This window comes from Fusarium keratoplasticum, chromosome 8 (assembly GCF_025433545.1).
Source record: "Fusarium keratoplasticum isolate Fu6.1 chromosome 8, whole genome shotgun sequence".
Classification (NCBI taxonomy): domain Eukaryota; kingdom Fungi; phylum Ascomycota; class Sordariomycetes; order Hypocreales; family Nectriaceae; genus Fusarium; species Fusarium keratoplasticum.
In genome coordinates, this window is record NC_070536.1 from 23,973 (window position 1) to 26,534 (window position 2,562).

General features: G+C 47.9%; 1 protein-coding gene across 1 annotated transcript; it reads right to left on the reverse strand.

The window, feature by feature from the left end:
- Positions 1-626: 626 nt before the first annotated feature.
- Positions 627-1,007, reverse strand: NCS57_00981000 (NmrA domain-containing protein; the record flags this gene model as incomplete). The annotated part of the gene is made up of 1 exon (XM_053059571.1): positions 627-1,007. One exon carries the CDS (start codon positions 1,005-1,007, stop codon positions 627-629), a length of 381 nt encoding a protein of 126 aa, XP_052909965.1.
- Between the last annotated feature and the right edge of the window lie 1,555 nt (positions 1,008-2,562).

Sequence of the window (2,562 nt, forward strand, 5' to 3'; positions counted from 1 at the left end):
TGGGACGATGAGGATTGTAGCGGCCAGACGCAAGCGAGCCCTCTGGCTGAGAATCCCTGACAAACAAGAGAGGGAAATTCCGTTTTTAGCGACGGCCGGTTTCTGACACTTTGCCCCAGTCCAACAAGGACGAGATTAGATTTTAGACAGTGAATATTAGCAACTTGTATAGATTGAAAGTCTCTGAGACTAAGTATTTGCTGCCGTGGCGCGTCGATTGATAATTTCAGAAATACTACTGCAGAGTAACGGCCTTTATCCGACTGACTACGCTATTTCCTCCTAATAATCCATGAATTAGACAAAAACCTGGCTCCAATCCTCATTTTCGCAATACTCCTAAAACATGCGCGGCTGTCGCGCAATATTCTCCCGGTTGCTATGGATGTACACAGATTCCCAGAGCGCATGGGACTTGAATATGTCGCTCATCTCGTCGATCGCATGAGGTGGCAATCCCGCCTGAGCCATGCCCGCCCGGCTTTGCTCTTCGGTAACTCTGTTGTATGAGATTTGTTTGCCCGTCACTTGACTGAGAATGTCGATCTGTTGCGCAAGGGTAAGCCATTCCCCATGTGCCGACACAACCTTGCCCTCTCCATGATTAAACTCATCCGACCCAATCGCTAGCCGGACAAAAGACCAAAATCGTGGTAGGTATCTCGGAGCGGCATCAGGGTGTCCTCAGACCAGACGCCATCGACGACATAGGAGCCGTCTCCGGCGGGACGTGGGCGGGTGAAGGTAGTAAAAGTGTTCATGTAGGCGCCAGCGTATATGTCGGCGAATGGGACTCTAATGCCCCGTGCGTGGTCAGAGATGAGTGCCTTTGAATCGAAATGGTAAACCTTGGTCGCGTTTTCCTCTGAGGAGATCAGGAGCAACTTGACGTCGATGTTCTTCGCAGCCTCCACCATGGCCTTTCCTTCAGCCATCTCCCGCTGCCCATCCATATGTTCCCAGAAATTGGTCATAATTTGAGCATTCCTGTCAGTCTCATGAACCATAGCATCGCCGCACGAATCTTACGAAGACGTGTGTCGCGCCGACGAAGGCCTTCTCGATGCCAGCCTTGTTGTCCGCGCTTAGGTTGCAAGAGACCACGTCGACGCCTTTATCGGCGAGAGCCTTTGCCTTTGGCTTCTCTGCGTCTCTTGTCGACTCACCGCCAACACTGTCCGGCCCAAGCGCGCAGTTGGGTTCATGCTGTTGGAAAGTCACCACTGAGCCAAAAAGCGTAGCGCGCCACTTTAGTTAGTGGTGCTTCTCTTATCATAACCTATAGCCAATTCAACACATGCATTAACAGCAAGTTCCCGCACTAAGCCCTACCCTCTAGAAACCACGCACCCCTAGAAACTATATACTTTTTACCTATTAATATATTAATCTTTAAGTATCTTTAGATCAATATATGTAATAAGCGAGTGTTATAAATACCCAAGCGTTATACTTTTACTTCATAATATAAATCTTACTTAAATATAAAAATACTTTAAAAAAGTCTAAAAGTTCTAATTTAAGGTCTTATAATCTAAGGATTTAAATTAAGGTTTACTAGAAAACCTAAATTAGGTTAACGTACATGTATAGCGAGCCGGACAGCAAGCGAACCGGACAAAAAATCCCTCAACCTACATTATCTCTATTTGATCAATTGATTCTTAACCACCCAGCATGTCACAGTCTAATAAAGAGGCTAGAATCCTTCTTGCACTTCAAGCCCATCAAAATACACCAAAACTAAGTCTTAGAGGTGCCGCAAAGCTCTACCAAGTCAAGCATTCAACACTATTTGACCGATATAATGGCATCCAAGCCCGAGTCAATACTATTCCTAATTCACGCCGACTATCTGATCTAGAGGAACAGATCCTTATTCACTTTATTCTCGACCTAGATTCGCGAGGATTTCCCCCCCGGCTTCGTGGTGTGAAGGAAATGGCTGATCAATTACTTGCCGACCGCGACGCGCCACCAGTTGGCGCGCGCTGGGCTTCAAACTTCGTCAGGCGACACCCAGACCTCAAGACGCGTTTTTTTCGGAAGTACGACTACCAGAGAGCCAAGTGCGAAGATCCAGCTATTATCCGTAATTGGTTTACGCTTGTGGCGAATACAATCGCGAAGTACGGCATCCGATCAGATGATTTCTACAACGTTGATGAGACTGGCTTTATGATGGGCATAATTCAGAGCGGAATGGTCGTCACAGGCACAGATAGGCGTGGAAAGCCAAAATCAGTGCAGCCCGGAAACCGGGAATGGATTACGGTCATTCAGGCGATCAATGCGGATGGCCAAGCGATCTCGCCGTTCATCATCGGTGCGGGCCAATATCACCTCGCCAACTGGTACCGGGATAGTAACCTCCCGGGCGATTGGGCTATTGCAACGACCCAAAATGGCTGGACCGATAACGAGACCGGTCTCGAGTGGCTCAAGCACTTTGACCGGTGCACAGCCAAGCGATCAAATAGTCGCTATCGTCTTCTAATCCTTGATGGCCACGAAAGTCACCACTCAATCGAATTCGAGAGATATTGTGAGGAGAAGAAGATC